Below are 16,447 nucleotides of genomic sequence, written 5' to 3'. Positions count from 1 at the left end.
TAGTGTCCATTTTGACTGAATCGATCGGTGAACCCATTGAGTGAGAATAGGCTCACTACTCTGGTCCAAAATTTCGATGTTTTCACTTTTATTGTTTATAAATTTAATTTCTTCATTCACATCGAAATCAAAAAATGTGATTCAGAGACGTTTGTTTTTTTCCTATCCAATAATAATTCAAGTTATTCATGTGGCTTTTAGTAGTTAAATTATGCGCTATAAATTGTTGCCACAATATCAAAATGGCAATGATCATGATGGGTCATTTGCCATCAATGGTTTCGTTATCAATCATAATCCATTAAATGTTCGGCAAAAATTTTCATTGATCTCATTATTTTCTCGTATCTCATTACGTCGGTGGTTAATCATTTCGCTTTTGTTGACAATCATTTCATTCTTTTATTTCAACGAACTGATACCAACTCAATTTCGAGGGTAATTCTGTTGTTTAATGCTAAGGAATCCACAGCATAATAATTTATTAATCTAATAATTTGTTTCACAGATGGATACGAATACCACCAAAGGTTAATTTCTATTGTTTTCGTGTAAGAAATCCCTCCACTTCTGTCGATGATTATGGTCAATTATTGTTTTCCACACAATTCAAACCATCATCATCTAATCATCGATTACGTTCGGATAGTCGTATTTTGTTATTTGTTGAAACACAATATTCACGTCTTGGGCGACAATTAATCGAAGTATTCGAATCATTACGTTTCAAATATAAGGCAGAATTATCGAATCGACCATGGTCCACGGCAACACCATTCATCAATCAGGATAAAGGCAAATTTTCGGTGATAATATTTGAAAATTTACATAAATATTTCAAATTGAATCAATACAATCGTCAATTATTGGATGATTATTGTCGCGAATTTCATGTCGGTATCATCGGTTTTCTTAATAACAATCATACTGCAAACAATTCCTCGACAATCATTACACAATCTTTAGACACGAATTATCCGGTAAAGATTAAAAGTGGCTATCAGCTAAAAGACTATCAACTCAATCCAGCTGCTACAAATGTTTTGCATATCACACGTTCAAGTTCAATAAGCCTTGGTCCAATCATTGGTGATGATTGGTTCGTTTTCGAACCACCACCACCACCACCACCACGTGGTATATCGAATATCACAGCCCATTATTCAAATTCATTCATTCCAATAGCTCAAGCTTTGATTAATGATTTTTTCGTCGATACATATCCCGGTGGATATCGTTATTCAACATTTAATCGTAGTTATGTTCATTCATTACAATCGAAAGAACGAAACAATGTTGATTATTATAACAATTATAAAGAACATCTAATGACAACAGTATTACTCGTATGTTTTTCATAATTTCGATTCAATTTTCAATTTTTAATTATAATTTCCATGAACACAGGATAACGGTTCATTCGATGGCATTCAACGAATACTCTTCGGTAATGGTTTTGATCGTTCATGGCTTCATAAATTATTGTTTATCGATTCATTACATTATCTTTCCAATGGAAAACTAAGTCTACCACTGAAACGTTACATTCAAATTGATATTGATGACATTTTCGTCGGTGAACGTGGAACTCGAATGAAACAGGCCGATGTTGATGCATTGGTGGAATTTCAACAACGTCTACAACTTTTCATGCCTGGATTTCGCTTCAATGTTGGATTTTCTGGAAAATATTTTCATCGGGGATTCGATGTGGAGAATCAAGGTGATGATCAAATGATACGTATGGCTCGACATTTTCGTTGGTTCTGTCACACATATTCACATAGTCAGGCGCATATTACAACGAATCAAACGGCCATTGAAAATGAATTGATAGCGAACCAAGGATTTGCTCGCAATAATAATCTACCAGTCGATAATGATTATATTGTTTCACCACATCATTCAGGTGTGTATCCGGTGCATGAACCATTGTATGATGCCTGGAAAAATGTTTGGAAAGTACGAGTTACGAGCACTGAAGAATATCCACACTTGAGACCATCATATCTACGTCATGGTTTTATCCATAAAGGCATCATGGTTTTGCCACGACAAACTTGTGGCCTATATACGCATACAATTTTCATTGATCGATATCCAGGTGGCCGTGATAAATTAGAAAAGAGCATTTTCGGTGGTGATCTATTCTACTCGTTCATATTCAATCAGGTGAATGTATTCATGACTCATCAATCCAACTATGCCAATGATCGTCTAGCACCATATGCATTTGAATCTGTTTTAAAATTTCTTCAATGTTGGACTAATCTAGAGCTACATTCATTGTCACCGATTCAGATGGCAAAAAAATATTTTCAAATCTATCCAGAAGAACGTGATCCTATTTGGATGGTAAATTGTTGCAATCAATAAAGTTTTTTATTATTGACTAGAATTTTTTTTTTTCGTTCATTTTATAGAATCCTTGTGATGATCGACGCCATTATAACATATGGTCGACGAAGAAATCTTGTTACCAATTTCCAAGATTTTTAATCATTGGACCACAGAAAACGGGTTCAACGGCTTTATATACATTTTTGCAGCAACATCCATCATTGCTTACAAACCTGCCAAGTAATCGCACATTTGAAGAAATTCAATTTTTCAATGGACCCAATTATCAAAAAGGTATCGATTGGTATCTAGAATTTTTTCCATTATCCAATTTAATGGATAAATTTAATATTTCGACAACAATTTCGAATGTTACACCTGCCCTTAACAATAATAATATGAATGGCACACTGGTACATAATCAACGAAATTATTTCGCTCGAACACCACCCAATTATTTGGAAGAATCGATGCATTATTATGAGAAAAGTAGTACTTATTTCGATGGTGAACAAGTACCAGTACGGGTTCATTCATTATTGCCACATGCCCGAATAGTGATGATATTGATTAGTCCAACATTTCGAGCTTATTCCTGGTATCAACATATGCGTGTTCATAATCTAAGTGTTGCATTGCAGTTTTCATTCTACGAAGTGGTTAGCCTCAATATACCGGACAAACATTTATTGGATAAAATTACCATGAAACGATTACGAGATCTCCGGAATCGATGTCTTAATCCAGGCATGTATGCCATTCATATTGAACGATGGTTATCTTTTTTTCCTCAACAACAGGTATGTCCGTGTTTTTCTTTTTTTTCTTAATCTAATTTAATTCCATGTTAATTTAGATTACAATCATTGATGGTGAAGAATTACGACGTAATCCAATCTCCGTTATGGATCATTTACAAACATTTCTTAAGCTTGAACCACATATTGATTATCGCCAAAAAATACGATACGATCATCATAAAGGTTTTTTTTGTCCAATAAATCCATCGACAAATGGTACTAAATGTTTAGGAAAAAGTAAAGGTCGACAATATCCAAAAATGAATCGATTAGCATGGAAATATCTACATCGTTATTATTGGCATCATAACCTTGCCTTATCAAAATTATTGAATCGATTACGAATTAATTTACCAAATTGGTTGGTTACAGAACTTTCAAAAAAATCATAATTCTCAACATCAAAATCAAATATTTTGTGATCATCATCATGAATAGCCCTAAATAATCAAAAAACAAAACAAATCGTGGCAAATGCAGCTGTTAATGTGGATGAAGAAGCAATAATAACCCTTCAATCTCGTATAATAATTTTTGTGCCATTATTTAATTGTGGAAAAAAACCCTTTTTTCTCTCTCTCACACACACATCCCTTGGATTTTTAGTGTTAATTTTTTTTCTGTTTTTTATTCAATCCAATGTGTTAATCTTTGTTATATATCAAATTAGACATTTTTCTCTGATTTAAATGATTTCGGTTTTATGTTACGGAGACAGAAAGAAAGTGAATGTGATAATCAATTTTGACATTTGCGCAAACAAAAAAATTTTTTTTTTTTTTAGTTTTTTTTCAATATCGTTGATGATAATGATTTCCTTTTGCTGGATGGCTACACAATGTCGATGCTGTCATTCAATAAAGTCAATTTTTTTAGTTTAAAAATCCATCAAAAGATATCGCTGGGGATTGTAATTTTTTTTTTCTGGCCACAAATGATACAAAATGTTTGCGTGTGTATGTTTGTTTTCTATTTATGTAACTGAATAACTTGGATTGACGATGATGATGAGTATATCATAATCGACATCATCATCAAATGGTAAATTGGATTTTTTTTTGTTGGATTCATTGTTCGTCTGTTTTTTCTTTTTCTCTTTCATTCGCAATTTTATCCTATATCCAGAGACTGTGTGTGTTGTTGTTGTTGATAAATTGAATAATTTCACCAAATAGAAACAAATAATCAATCATCTATGCGTCGATAAACTTTGTTGTTGTTGTCGTCATCGTCGTGGATTCATCCATAAACACACACAGGTAAAGGATTTGTTTTTTTTTCTAATATTTCGGTTAACATTTACTTTTCTTTTATTACATGCAAATCAATCAAAAAAAAAAAAAAAATCAATAATTTTTGGCAATATAGCTACTGTCGCGACACAGAGATAAACTGCTACTCAAAAACCACCCACAAACAAAAAAAACGATGCTGATTATTTGATTTGTGATTTAATTTGATAATAATAATAAAGAAAACGAAATCTTTCATTCTCACAAAAAAAACGAATATTTTTCATTTCGAAAAAAAAAACACAAAGTAAGTGTTTTCATTTTCACTTTTCCACTCACTCCCATCATCATCAGTTTTGTTCTTGATAATTTCAATTTTTACAATTAATGATGATTAGATTAGACCTGACCTGCAATTGGATGATTTGCAAGAAAAAAAAATTATCACCACCAATGATGATACATTCATTCTTGAATCGAATGAATACTATTTATATGTGTGTGATGCATAAATTGTGTGTTGAATGAACGAACGAAAACGAAAAAAAAAATGAAAACAATCATTGATTGCTGATGCCTAACATTGATTGACATTCATTGTGACCAAAACACATAGACACATTATTTTCAATGTAAAATCAAATTTTTTTGAATTGAATTAAATCACAAACCCATATCAATAGTGGTCAGCAAATATTTGACTATTTGAAATTTCGTTACAATTGAATCAAATTGTTTTTATTTATTTGATTTTCTAAGAAAAATTCTTTCTTTCTTTTGCAGACAAAATTTTTGACAACAACAACTTTCAACACCTTGCATATGATGATTGATTGATTGGAACACACGAAACGACGTTTTATTTTTTGCTAGTCCAATTGAATTTTTTTCAACACTTGGCATTTCATTTTTTTGCTACTAAGCTTCCAACAAAACATAACAATTAAAAATGTCGAATGATAATGCATCGATTGCATCATCATCATCATTGGCAGCGGCGTCTCGTTCATCACCGGCACATACCGATTTAAAAGGTTGGCTTTTTAAATGGACCAATTATATAAAAGGTTACCAGAAACGATACTTTGTTCTTAGCCACAAAGAACTTTCTTATTATCGGTATGTGTATTGTAAATTGAATTGTGAATCTAATGGTGATTTTTTTTCTTAAAAATAGAAATCCAATGGAATGTAATCAATCATGTCGTGGTTCAATCCATTTAGAATCAGCTATACTTCATTCATATGATAGCTGTTCATTTGATGTATCGAGTGGTCCGAAAACATTTCATCTACGTGCACATAATGAAGTCGAGAAACAGAATTGGATATCGGCCATCGAGTTGGCTAAAGTACGACTTATCCGCCAGATGGATGCCGAATATGATGATTATTTTGATATAACCCAAAATTTTAGTGAAATTCAAACAATGTTGAAAACTATGCAAGCAAAGTTGAATAATTTACAACAACGTAAAGAATTCCTTTCGAAACAAAGCAGTGCTTTCCAACAATTAATACATCAATGTGAACAAAGTGAACAGAATTGTTCCATGGAATTTTTGCCAAAAATACGTGCAATCAAAGAACGAGTCACGGTTTTCTATCTGACCTGTACGGCCATTATAAAGGATAGTATAGATTTTTATGATTGTGCCCAGGCACATAATCGAAAGCTACAGGTAATGCTGCAGCATGAATCACAAACACGTGCTGACTTGGAAGATCTGGTGAAAACATTAGCTGAACAACAATCACATCTTGAACAACGTGCTATTGAACATCAACATCATCAACAACATACAACTTCCGAACATCATCATAGTGCTTCTAGTCGTCGTGATAAATCAGAAAATGAAAACACAGAAGAAGAAGAATTCTATGATGCAGAAGAGAATGCATCGGCAACAGAATTTTCCGTAACATTCCCTGGAAAAGCTCATCGTATCCATTCAACACCGTCGACTTCATCACCAATTAATAATAATGATGATGACAATAGACCAACAAGTGAAAATTCTGAACATAAAAAACTTAATCATCATCGTCGCCATAAGAAATTAAAAAATCGTAAAAAATTAAACTCCGTGAATGATAGTAGCAATAGTAATGATGAAGAAGACAATGACAACTATGATGAAGAAGAAGCCAATTCATCCAGTGATGATAATGAAGAAATTGAAATTGATGTCGTCACAAGAAAATCTGTTTCATTTACTTCAAATAATAATAATTCCGCATCATCTGTTTGCGGTGGTGGTGGTGGTGGTAAAAAACATGAAAATTCGAATGATAATTTTGATGGTCGTGTTTCAAATACGTTTCGATCCGATAGTCAAGCGTCGAATGATGAAGATCTAGCCATCATCAAACGTCCACATCGACAAAAAATACCGCATCGACCGAATCATAGTTTGAATTTATGGTCAATAATGAAAAATTGTATCGGCAAAGAATTAACGAAAATTCCTATGCCTGTGAATTTCAATGAACCACTTTCAATGTTACAACGTATGACTGAAGAATTTGAATATGCTGATCTATTGCACAAAGCTGCCAAAATGAATGATCCGTTAGAACAAATGGTTTATGTTGCCGTTTTCAGTGTTACCTGTTATTCAACAACCGCGAATCGAACGAATAAACCATTCAATCCATTATTAGGTGAAACATATGAATGTGATCGTACCGATGATCTTGGTTGGAAATGTATCTCTGAACAGGTAAGATATTTTTAGTTGACCATTTATGAATTTAAATCTTTATTTTCTCAGGTAAGCCATCATCCACCAATGCTTGCACAACATTGTCAAGCACGTGATTGGAATTGTTGGCGTGAATTTAGTATGACAAGTAAATTTCGTGGAAAATATTTGCTCATCAATCCATTGGATATAACGCATCTGGAGTTTCCAGCATCAGGGAATCATTATACATGGCGTAAAGTCAACACAACGGTCAATAACATTATTGTTGGAAAATTATGGATCGATAATCATGGTGAAATGAATATCATTAATCATAAAACCGGTGATTCTTGCCATCTTACATTTCATCCTTATAGTTATTTTAGCCGTGAAACGCCCAAAAAGGTGTGTGTGTAAAGAGTGTGCTTTTTGTTTAATTTTTTCAATAAATTTATTTTTTGACACTAGGTAACTGGAGTTGTTCTCAGTAAAGATGAGAAAATCAAATGGGTATTGAATGGAACTTGGGACAATAAAATGGAAGCATGTAAAGTGCTAAATCCAACACAGTTAACGTCCAAAAGTTCTAAACCTGTGATAGAGACTGGAACACCAAAATTGATTTGGAGACGCGTTCTTCCTACGTATGTGTTTCTATTATTCGATTGTTTTTTTTTGCTAATTAATCATTTTGCTCATCACATCAAATAGACCTGAATATGAAAAAATGTACAATATGACATTACTTGCTGTGCAATTAAATGAACCAGAAGAAGGTGTTGCACCTACCGATAGCCGTTTACGGCCAGATCAGCGATTGATGGAAGAATGTCGTTGGGATGAAGCGAATGAAGTGAAAAGTAAATTGGAAGAAAAACAACGTGCCGTACGTCGAAAAAGGGAAGAAGAAGCCGAGGAAGCAGCTGCGAAAGGTTTGCCATATGTTCCATATGAACCGGTATGGTTCAAAAAGAACAAAGGATCCAATTACCGATAATCCGGTACATATGTTTACGGATAAATATTGGAAATGTAAAGAAAAACAAGAATGGTCCGCTTGTCCAGATATTTATCTTGATGAATATAAAAATTGGTCACAACAACTACAATTTACTAAATAGTGAGAGACAAACAAAACACTTTTTCAATCTCATGTGTATGTGAGTCAAATTGATGATATGATTTTGGCCAAAAAAAAAAAAACAATGTTGTTGTTCCAATACAATGATGAAAACATTTTCTGAAATTTTTCTGAAAAATTTTTGCTAGACAAAAATTATTGAACTTGAATTTTTTCTTCTTAGGTTTCCTTGAATTCTTCCGATCTTATTGATTTTATGATTTTTTTCAAATTTGGTGATGAATCTATTGTATTTATTTATGTTTTTCAAAAAATTTTCGTTTTTTTCATTGTTATCGAATCGAATTGAAACGAAATTATAATAATAATCAATTAGTGTTTGAGAAATTTTCCAAGTTTTTTTTGTTGTTGTGAATTTTTAAATAAAAAAACTTTTCCGTCAAGTTCTACTGATGATGATGATGAGATTAAAACATCAAACAATCAAATGATTGGCTGTGATTTTTGAATATAGAAAAAAAAACTTGTGACGTTTGTCACAATTTTATTGTTGTTGTTTGGCTTGTTGTTTGATTCTTTGGAATTAACTTTGATCGTTGAACATTTTTTTTCCGTTTTTGATAAATCAATTGTGTTCACAGTGTGTGTGCCGCTGCTTTTTTTTTTATTTGTGCGTATGTAATCCCTAAACTCGATTTCCTTCCTGATGTTTTTTCGATTTCGTGTGTGTAACCTAAATGTTCAATGTAATGTGCAGTTCAATTTATCTTTTTCGATTTCGTTTTGCTGTTTGGCCATCACACATCGAGCAGCGATGATTTCGACGACGACGACGACAACGGAAATATACCTTTGAGTTGACAAATGTTTTTTGTGTGTGTTGTTTAGTGAATCATTCGCTGAATATTTTGGTTTTTTTTTCGTCTTTGTTTATTTTGGTTGATTCTGAATATTAACTTATCATCAGATTATCAATCAATCAATCCAAGATGAGTGAAAGTAATCGTCGACGTTTATTTGAATTATTGAAAATTGAAGGCAATCAACGTTGTGCTGATTGTCGCGATGATGGTCCTGAATGGGCATCATATACACTCGGTGTATTTCTCTGTACTCAATGTGCAAGGTTTGATTTTTCATTTTTCATTTTTGTTTTGTTTTTAACATTCATTTGTTTTTTCTTCTTCATCATGCAGCATCCATCGTAAGATGGGCATTCATATTAGTCGTATTAAATCGCTTAAATTGGATAATTGGGAAATATCACATGTACAAACAATGGAAAATAATGGCAATTGTCGTTCGAATGTTTATTATGAACGTAATGTTCCATTATATTATCGTCGTCCGAATCCACATGATCCGCAGTATGTAAATTATGATTTTTTTTATGAACCAATAATTGATTATCATCATTAGTGTTTTACGTGAACAATGGATTCGTGCTAAATATGAACGTAAAGAATTTGTCTCTGAACCAATGACTTCCTATGCAGATGATTATTTGGAAGGATTCCTTTATAAACGAGGAAAAGAAGATGGAAAATTCTTGCCACGGAAATTTGTTTTATCATCCGTCGAGGGAACACTTAAATATTTCATCAAAGAGGTTTGTATTCGTTTTCTTTTTTTCGATGCGATTGATTCATTGAATTTTTTGATTCGCAAAAAATAGACAAGCAAAACACCGAAAGCCGTGATTAAAGTTGTATCGGCAAATGTAACATTTTGTACGAACAAAATCAATAATCCAAATGCATTGCAAATATCCTGGAATAAAGATGGCTTCACACGAAGTATCTTTGTCTATAGTGATTCTGGTAAAGATATTATCGATTGGTATACGGCTATCCGAGCGACAAAACTTCGCCATCTACAAATTGCCTTTCCTGAAGTGCCGAATGATGAACTGATACTTTGTTTAAGTCGTGATTATCTTAAAGAAGGTTTCCTATGGAAAACTGGTCCACGATCGACGGATTCATATAAAAAACGATGGTTTATTTTGGATGAAAATCGAAAACTGATGTATCTAGAACATCCATTAGAACCATATCCTAAAGGCGAAATTTTTATCGGTGATTCTAGTGAAGGATATTCGGTACAAACTGGTATCATTAATGGCATGAAAGATTTCGAACAAGGACATTCATTTACATTGATAACTCCAGGTTAGTATTGCTGACAACCGATAGGTGACGATACAGTAGTCATTATTTTATAATTATACACTATTCATTATGAGACTTTTTTAATTAATTCTGAATTTTTCAATTATTTTCTCTCTTTTTGGGTCGAATGGATTGGATTGAATGGTAATCTCACGCCACAACTAACAATAGGAAGAAATTGGTGTCTAGGTGTTGAAACAGCGGATGAGATGCAACAATGGATACAGGCATTAGAATCAGTTATAAATCGGCGATCATCAATACCCAATGATGCAATGAAGGAATCAACACGTAATGATCTTCGTGATTCCTATATCAAAAGAAGTATGTGTGTTTGATTGATTGAATTTATACAAAAAAACATCAAAATCAAATTCGTTTTTTATTGTTGATGATAATCACAATTTTCATCATCATCTTCATTATTTTAATCCATCAAAAAAACATCGAAAAAAATCTCGTCTTCCCTTCCATAAATCTCTCTCTCCCTCTGCATAATCCATACATTATCCAATTCGTGCCTCTGTTGCCGAATCTCAAGCTTTCATCGAACTAATTAATTTTCTTTTTCCTTTTCATCGTTGTTATCGAAGATGATCATCATCATTATCACCCCAGTTAATCTTTAGGTGGCTTTCTTTCTTTCTTTCCTATCTTTTTCTTTTCTCTGATGATGATGGCCATTTTGAATAGACTTGTTAATTAAGATATCGATACACCTTAAGAACACACACACACACATACACACCCGCATTCATCTCAATATTGAGATTTTTAGCCACTTTTGCCCAACAAAATGGAAATTATTTTTTTTTGTCTCTCTATATATTTTTCCATTTGTTCCTTTTTAGTAGATCATCATTACGGATCAATAGATATTCCCGTGCGTGTGTGTGTGTGTGTCATTCAATTCAATCACAATTTGATTTGACAAAGTGAAAAAAAAATTTTTCCCATTATTCTCTTTCTCTCTCAAACAAATTCTCGTTGATTGAATGAATGAATGAATGAAAAGATTGAAAGATAAGAATTTCATTTATTCATTCAGAGATTCAGATTTTAGCCGAATAGAAGTGTTGAATGAATAAATGAATGATGAAGATATAGATAACGTACACACATGATGCATGGACAAACATAAACTGCAACAACATAAATAATAAATTCCACATGGTATAGTGTCCAAATTTTTTTTCCGTTTTTTTTTTTGTTTTGTTCAGCCAAAACAACCATTTACAAAATGCATTCGATTCGAAATATAAAAGATCAAGATAAATAAAGTGTGAAAATGAGCAATAATGATGGTGATGGGCATGAAAATGAAAACATCAAATAGGAAATGAGAGAAAAAAAATACTCCGGTATTGTGATAAGAGAAAATGATTTCCACTCAAAATATGTATGTTCTGCATGTGTGTCAGATTTAATTAATACCACGCACACATCTCCAACATAGACAATGTGTGTATGTTGAATTTGAAAAATTAACCAACCAACTAAATCTTGATTTTCAATCTCAATTTTCATTTCATTTCATGTCATGTTTTTTTTGAAACTGAACAAGTTTTCCGTTAATCGATATAATTTTCTTTTGTTAAATTCGTCCATCGTCATCATTTTCATTTAATGGTGATGATAATGTTTTTTGGTTTTTTTTTAAGAATTAATTTTGTTTTTTTTTCTTTTCATTTTCGTTTCATCCTCTAAACACCGAATAGATTCCAATCTATTGGATCAATTTAAAAGGATAGTCAAGTGAAAAAAATGAAAGCCGATGATGAAAAGCTATTGATGGCCAGTTGGTGCTCTTTTACTTCGTATGATTTTTATTCATAATGATGATGATGATGATGATCAAACCAACCAACAACCGCAAAAGACTCAATTATCTTATTGAAATCCTTATTGATGAAGCAAAAAAAAAACTCTTGAAACATAATCTAAAATGAATTTTATTTGTTGACGTTGTAGAAAAAAGTCAATTTTTCTTTTTCATTCTTGCTTCACGGTTCCTGAATCACACACAAGTTATTTGTCGAGATTTTTCTTGTTTTTTTTGGATGGATCACCACAAGACCGGAACAAATAAACTTTTTTTCTGGGTTATATTTCTAAACTGAATTTTCTTTATTTTTGGTTTGGTTGGTTCCATTTTTCGGTGTTTGTTTGTTCAATATTCAATCGATTCGATCGATTTGATGATGATGATGATGATGACGTGATATATATTTTGATTGACTTTTGTTTGTTCAAGTACTTTACATGCAATACAAAAACAATATTGGTCCTGGTTTTGCATGTAAATAACACACACACACACACACACCATGATTGAATCATTCAAATCAACATGTCAAATGATGATGATGATCCACACACACACACATACACAATTTATTTAGTTCCTGTCGGCTTCATATAAATAATAATTTACTCATCATCCAGTGATTTAGAGTAGCCAGCAAGCTGAACATATTCACAATGAATTAATGAAAACCGTGCACAACAAACAAAAATTATCACCCGATTTTCTGATCAATTCATATTGAATACATGTGATGCGTGCCACACAAATAACGAATGTATTACGAATAACGATTACAAGCCGCTGAATTAATGGGAAAACATTTGACAGATTGAATGTGTTTCGTTTTTCGGTTTTCAGTGCTAATGTTTTTTTTTCTGTTGGTGTGGTGGTTTATGCGTTATCACGAATCGATGATATATGGATTCAAATTGGAATTTTTTTTGTTTTTTTTTGCTCTCTCAATTTATAAAACTTGGAATAATTTAAAAAAGAAGAAAAATTGAATACAAAACTGGACATGGTGGTTGTTTTTGTTATTTTTTCGTTCAAGTTGTACATGGCATGTCACACACACACACATACACACAAATAGATGTGTCTCGTGTCTATGAATATGGAATGGCTATTTTCATGGTTCATTCATTCACACACACACACACACAAACATATGACAATTTATTTCTTTTTTGTTTTGTAAAAATGCAAAAATAATTGAAAATTAATTCCAGACAAACGAATTTTTAATTATTTAAATGTAAACATCAATCAAGTGCTTCATTGTGAATGTTTCGTAAAATGTAAAATTAAGTAAACGATTCTCGTCAAACGATGATTACCAAGATGATGAATGGAATGGGAGGCACAATACAAAAGAAAACAAATCTCAAAATTTGAAATGAGCCACATTATATAACGCATGCATATAATCATCATTCATCTATGTTTTTCTGTTGAATGATCCAATGATGAAAATGAGAAAATTTTTCCATTTTTTTCAAGTTTATGCGATTAAACAGACAGACTACTAATAATAAGAAAACGACGACAATCAACAAAAATCAATGCTTTGAAACAATGTCTGAACATTTGTTCTGGTTGTTTATTTGAAAATGTCAACACCACTATCACCTTGTTTCAATGTCAATCATCATGATTATCATTCCAACTTGGGAGGTTATGTTATGTGCCATCCATCATTCACTTGTATTTTGATTATAATTATTTTCTCCTGAAAAATTCATTGATGGTATACAATCATCATCATCATGTCAATGAAGAAGGAGAAGAAATTTGCATAAAAATTCAATTTTCAATGTGAATTTTTCCCGATGATGATTAAATTCCTGAAAACTATCCTCTCTTTCCATCTCCATCTCCATCGTTATGCTGTTCATATTCGTCATAATGGTGATGATGACAATTAATAAACAAACAAACATAAAAAACTTGAAAATAGATTACATGTGAATTGTATGTGTGTGTGTGTGGAAGTTTCCTTTAAATGTAACTCTCTGTTGATGATAAAATCAGTTGTCTTTTTGAAATTAACAAAGAAAACAATGACTATTGTGTGTGTGTGTAATACACACTTATTCCATTTGACACACACAGTGATTATTTCTCACGTATTCACATTTCAATTGAATCTGTATGTCTCTTTTTCTTGATCAGAAATCAGAGATCTTTTTTTTGCTGTAATTTGATGGACAGATGATGATGATTGTGATGTCAAAACACATGTTTTCTTCTTCATTCATTTTTTTCCTTTCTTGTAATGATGATATGTGTGTGTGTGTGTGTGTGTGTAATCAAATAATTAACAAGATCGAAATAATACACCAACACGCGTTCATTTTTCTTCTTCTTTTGTTATTGTTGCACGTGTTTTCTACTGCATGGCACACACACGTGTGTATGTATCATATCCGTTGTCATTGTTTGTCATTGTCAACTGGTTATCATCGCCATCATCTTAAAAAGTGATCCATCATTGAATAAAATAAAACACGCCAATCAATCAATCAATCAGTCAATATCGATTTCAATTTGAAAAACAAAATTTTTTTCATTTCATTTCAAAACATCAATCTGTTTTGTTTTCTATGAACCAAACAAAAAAAAAACAAAAGAAGCACGAACATCTTGTTTTGTTTTGTCTGTATATGTTTGTGTGTGTGTGTGTGTGTGTGCATGTTTGTTATGGCACATAACATAATTATTATGAAATTTCATATTCATAATTATACAATTCATTTGTTTTGCTCTTTTTTTTCTATATCTGTACGTCAAACATCATTTAGTGAACAAAATTTCACACATATTGGCAATTGGAATTTTTTTTTTCTATTCCATAAACAAACAAACATGCAATGTGTGTGTGTGTGTGTATGTCTGTGTTTGTTTCGGGTTTCATCATCACAAAGTTCAAGCTAATATTTTTTCATTTGTCTGATCAAAAAAGAATCCATTGCCATTAGTCTAAGATTAGATCATTGATCAACGATGAAACTGATGACCCTTGAATCTATTATATGAATCTGGCCGAAAAAAAATGATGTGATTATTTAGAAATTCTGTTGTTGCTTGAAAAATAAACAGAAAAAATTTTCATATCCAGCAAAAAAAAAATACGTTTATATAATAATAATATAGCTTAATTTACATAAATGTAATAAAATGATCATAAAATGGTTGAAAAAGCTGCCGCCACAGAATATTGGATATTCTTCGTGTGATGTTTAGAAATCATCAACACATCATTTTTAACGAGTTAAAGATAATTTTGTTGTTTTGACATGAAAAAAATGGCGGCGACTTTTTTTTATATCAACTTTTTTTGTCCATAATGAATTGATGAATGAAAGAATTGGACTCTTGATCAAGCCATAATGTAACAAAAAATGGACAGATGTGGAATTTGGCTTTTTTTCTTTCTTTTTCGTTCATCAGATGAAAAAAAAATCGATTACATGACATTACCCTATGACCTCACGATGCTTATGGTGGTGGTCAATAATCATTTCGTGGAAAAAAAAGATTGCCATTTTTTCTACAAACACACACACACATACATATGGATTGCCCTCTGGATATGATTTTGTTTGTTTGCTTATTATTTCAATTTTTTTTCTGATTCCATCGATTCATTGCTTTTTCTTTACTTTTTCAATATTGAATAATATGAAATAGCCGATGGCAATCAATTTTTTTGGATTCTTGAAACAATTATCAATTGACACTGATTCCATTATTATTATTCCGAATGGATAGATGAAAATTCAGTTGTGGTGTACACACAATAGTCGCCCTTGAGGCTTTGGTTGTCATTTGATTATTATTTATGATGATGATATGATGATGATTATTATTGTTGTTGTTGTTGTTGTTGTGTATCATTTATTTATTTATTTTTTTTGGTATCAACTAATGCTGCAAGCCAAGCGAAAAGAAAAATTGAAACAATCCAAGAATTGGTAGTTGATTAATATTTTGGATCATTTTTTCATAATAATAAAAATTCCTAGACTCTTGACCATTAAAGAAAAGAAATAGTTTGTTTTGGCTAGAAATAGGTTGATTGATGCACCACTACGCGATCAAACACCAGCCACCACACACATACACTTTGATAAATAAGTGTGAACAAAAGAGAGAGAGAGAGAAAAGTGTAGAAAATAGATTTTTTCATTTATATTTTTTTGGCGGGTAAGCAAGAGAGAAAAGGCGGTACCGTTACTACCCCGAAAAAAAGGCGTGTGAGTATGCGCTTGTATTGTTGTGTACACATGTGTAGCAAAAATATAAAGTTTTGCAAAAAAAAAAAAAAAA

The 16,447-nt window shown here is 31.9% G+C and overlaps 3 protein-coding genes across 4 annotated transcripts; all 3 read left to right on the top strand.

The window, feature by feature from the left end:
- The first annotated feature begins 51 nt into the window (after positions 1–51).
- On the top strand, positions 52–3,865 carry sfl (N-deacetylase and N-sulfotransferase sfl). Of its 2 annotated transcripts, none has more exons than XM_047052610.2 (5): positions 52–438; positions 509–1,346; positions 1,408–2,355; positions 2,424–3,140; positions 3,197–3,865. In XM_047052610.2, exons 1-5 carry the CDS (start codon positions 212–214, stop codon positions 3,530–3,532), a joined length of 3,066 nt encoding a protein of 1,021 aa, XP_046908566.2. In that variant the 5' UTR covers positions 52–211; the 3' UTR covers positions 3,533–3,865. The 2 variants fall into 2 exon arrangements, with proteins under 2 accessions (XP_046908566.2, XP_075591787.1); XM_075735672.1 differs by having other exon boundaries at positions 54–438; positions 3,219–3,865.
- A 903-nt stretch (positions 3,866–4,768) lies between these two features.
- Positions 4,769–8,527, top strand: LOC124499215 (oxysterol binding protein). Its single transcript, XM_075735673.1, is given in 7 exon segments — positions 4,769–5,004; positions 5,156–5,491; positions 5,550–7,095; positions 7,147–7,464; positions 7,528–7,703; positions 7,771–8,035; positions 8,037–8,527. Coding segments are annotated over 6 exon segments (2,619 nt in total). The 5' UTR covers positions 4,769–5,004; positions 5,156–5,321; the 3' UTR covers positions 8,181–8,527.
- Positions 8,528–8,665: 138 nt separating this feature from the next.
- Positions 8,666–13,445, top strand: LOC124499949 (arf-GAP with dual PH domain-containing protein 1). Its single transcript, XM_047063947.2, has 6 exons — positions 8,666–9,266; positions 9,337–9,507; positions 9,560–9,749; positions 9,816–10,311; positions 10,483–10,635; positions 12,030–13,445. Exons 1-6 carry the CDS (start codon positions 9,130–9,132, stop codon positions 12,068–12,070), a joined length of 1,188 nt encoding a protein of 395 aa, XP_046919903.1. The 5' UTR covers positions 8,666–9,129; the 3' UTR covers positions 12,071–13,445.
- The last annotated feature ends 3,002 nt before the right edge of the window (positions 13,446–16,447 follow it).

This window comes from Dermatophagoides farinae, chromosome 2, assembly GCF_024713945.1.
Source record: "Dermatophagoides farinae isolate YC_2012a chromosome 2, ASM2471394v1, whole genome shotgun sequence".
Taxonomy (NCBI): Eukaryota; Metazoa; Arthropoda; class Arachnida; order Sarcoptiformes; family Pyroglyphidae; genus Dermatophagoides; species Dermatophagoides farinae.
This window is presented reverse-complemented; position numbering and strand designations above follow the sequence as displayed.

What these genes read in the sequence shown, in the direction of transcription:
- sfl (XM_047052610.2), top strand. Translation starts at nt 212, where the DNA reads ATGCGCTATAAATTGTTGCCACAATATCAAAATGGCAATGATCATGAT. An exon ending in ATACCAACTCAATTTCGAGG is followed by an intron (nt 439 to 508) that starts GTAATTCTGTTG and finishes TTTGTTTCACAG; the next exon opens with ATGGATACGAATACCACCAA. An exon ending in AACGTGATCCTATTTGGATG is followed by an intron (nt 2,356 to 2,423) that starts GTAAATTGTTGC and finishes TTCATTTTATAG; the next exon opens with AATCCTTGTGATGATCGACG.
- LOC124499949 (XM_047063947.2), top strand. Translation starts at nt 9,130, where the DNA reads ATGAGTGAAAGTAATCGTCGACGTTTATTTGAATTATTGAAAATTGAA. An exon ending in CTCTGTACTCAATGTGCAAG is followed by an intron (nt 9,267 to 9,336) that starts GTTTGATTTTTC and finishes TTCATCATGCAG; the next exon opens with CATCCATCGTAAGATGGGCA. An exon ending in CCGAATCCACATGATCCGCA is followed by an intron (nt 9,508 to 9,559) that starts GTATGTAAATTA and finishes TATCATCATTAG; the next exon opens with TGTTTTACGTGAACAATGGA.